This window comes from Bactrocera tryoni, unplaced genomic scaffold (assembly GCF_016617805.1).
Source record: "Bactrocera tryoni isolate S06 unplaced genomic scaffold, CSIRO_BtryS06_freeze2 scaffold_25, whole genome shotgun sequence".
NCBI classification, from domain to species: Eukaryota; Metazoa; Arthropoda; class Insecta; order Diptera; family Tephritidae; genus Bactrocera; species Bactrocera tryoni.
The window spans coordinates 18,210,797-18,212,327 of NW_024395977.1; the positions used below are offsets into that span (position 1 = coordinate 18,210,797).

Consider the following 1,531-nt stretch of genomic DNA (forward strand, 5'->3'; position numbering starts at 1 on the left):
GAAAGTCTGCTCCTATGATATGTGATTTTACGTTCGCTATTAAAAAGTTCCATGTGAAACTCCTCCGTAAGCCCAAACTTAGTGACAGATTTCTGGTACCAAAAGTTTGAATGGTTGAGCCATTTGCTGCAAACAGCTGAAGGCTATCAGGAGTAAGTGTTGAGTGTTTATGAATAATGTTCAGTGGTACAATTGAGATGACAGAACCGGAGTCAATTAAAAAGTTAAGATTGTTTTTGCTATCAAAAATGTGCAGTCTTCGTTCTTTGATGCTGATGTTTTGTTCTACGCTGCCATCAGTTGCATCGATAGACGGCAGCGAGATTAGTTTCCCTGCGTGCCTTCAGTAGGTTTGTTGAATTCGCATGGCGCTTGACATTTCCTCGATGTTGCACCAAATCGAATATCGTAGTAACATACTTTTGCGTTTTCACGTAGTCGACTTCTGCTTCGTTCGCCGCCGCGTTCAGCGCTTGAACTACGGCGTTGGTTCATTGTTGCAGCCATGTTGACTGATATTTCGCTTAGTTTTTGAATAATTTGGTTGAAGGAGGTCTCCAACGCCAATAGGCGGGCTTCAAAGGTGTTTTGCTTGGATATGTTTAGAGCTGAACAATTGGCTTCGTTGTCTTGCGGAATGGTTGTAGATGCGACTATGTATGAGGGTGAATTATCTACGATTCGATCGGCTACCTCGGCGAGATTTTCCAAGTCTGTACACTTGCACGCCGACAATATGCAACGAACGTTGTTGGGCATTCGCTGCAACCACAATGTTGACAGAGCTTCCTTAGAGACGTTATTGCCGGCCAGATCACGCATTTCCGTCAACAATTGACTGGGTTTCTTATTGAAAAGTTCTATTCCTGTTAGAAGTTTCATCAGCTGCTTCTCCTTGGACTCACTGAAACGAGCAATTAGTTCCTTCTTCAATTTGTCATACTTGTCCATGTCCGGTGGGTTTCTTGCAACATCTGAAACTTGGCGTAGGGTTTCTGCATCAAGTACCGTAATTACGGTGTAATATTTTGAGACATCAGATGTGATACGATTTATGTGCAACAAGCCGTCTATTTGCGTGAACCACAGGTCTGGGTCCGATGGCAAAAACTGGGGTAGTCTAATGACACCGACTGCTTCTATCGCATTGAGTTGGCCCCCTTCTCTAGTGCCCGCTTCTGCCTGTGTTTGCTGTGCTGACCAGGTTGCGTCCGATTTCGGTGTGCCTTCATCTTTGTTAGGTGAATTCAGTAGTGGCATGCAAGAATGTGCTGATTGTAGTTGATGTATACAAGTTGGGGTTACCAATTATGTGGTGCTCGAATCCACACTTCTGTATTTTTCCTATTTATTATCTTAATTTCCAAGAAAAACGCTTAACGAAATATTTGGCTTATTTTCTGTTTCTTTATGTCATCAGAATGCTTAAAATAGTTCTGTTCGATTTTCTTACATCAAAAATGTTGCCAGAAGGCTCGTATATTTAAATTAGGTTGCCACAATACAAACGTTTTATATAAGCTACACTTTA

General features: G+C 42.1%; 1 protein-coding gene across 1 annotated transcript; it reads right to left on the minus strand.

Moving 5' to 3' along the window:
* Positions 1-324: 324 nt before the first annotated feature.
* Positions 325-1,260, minus strand: LOC120780772. The gene has a single exon (XM_040113026.1). It carries the CDS (start codon positions 1,258-1,260, stop codon positions 325-327), a length of 936 nt encoding a protein of 311 aa, XP_039968960.1.
* Between the last annotated feature and the right edge of the window lie 271 nt (positions 1,261-1,531).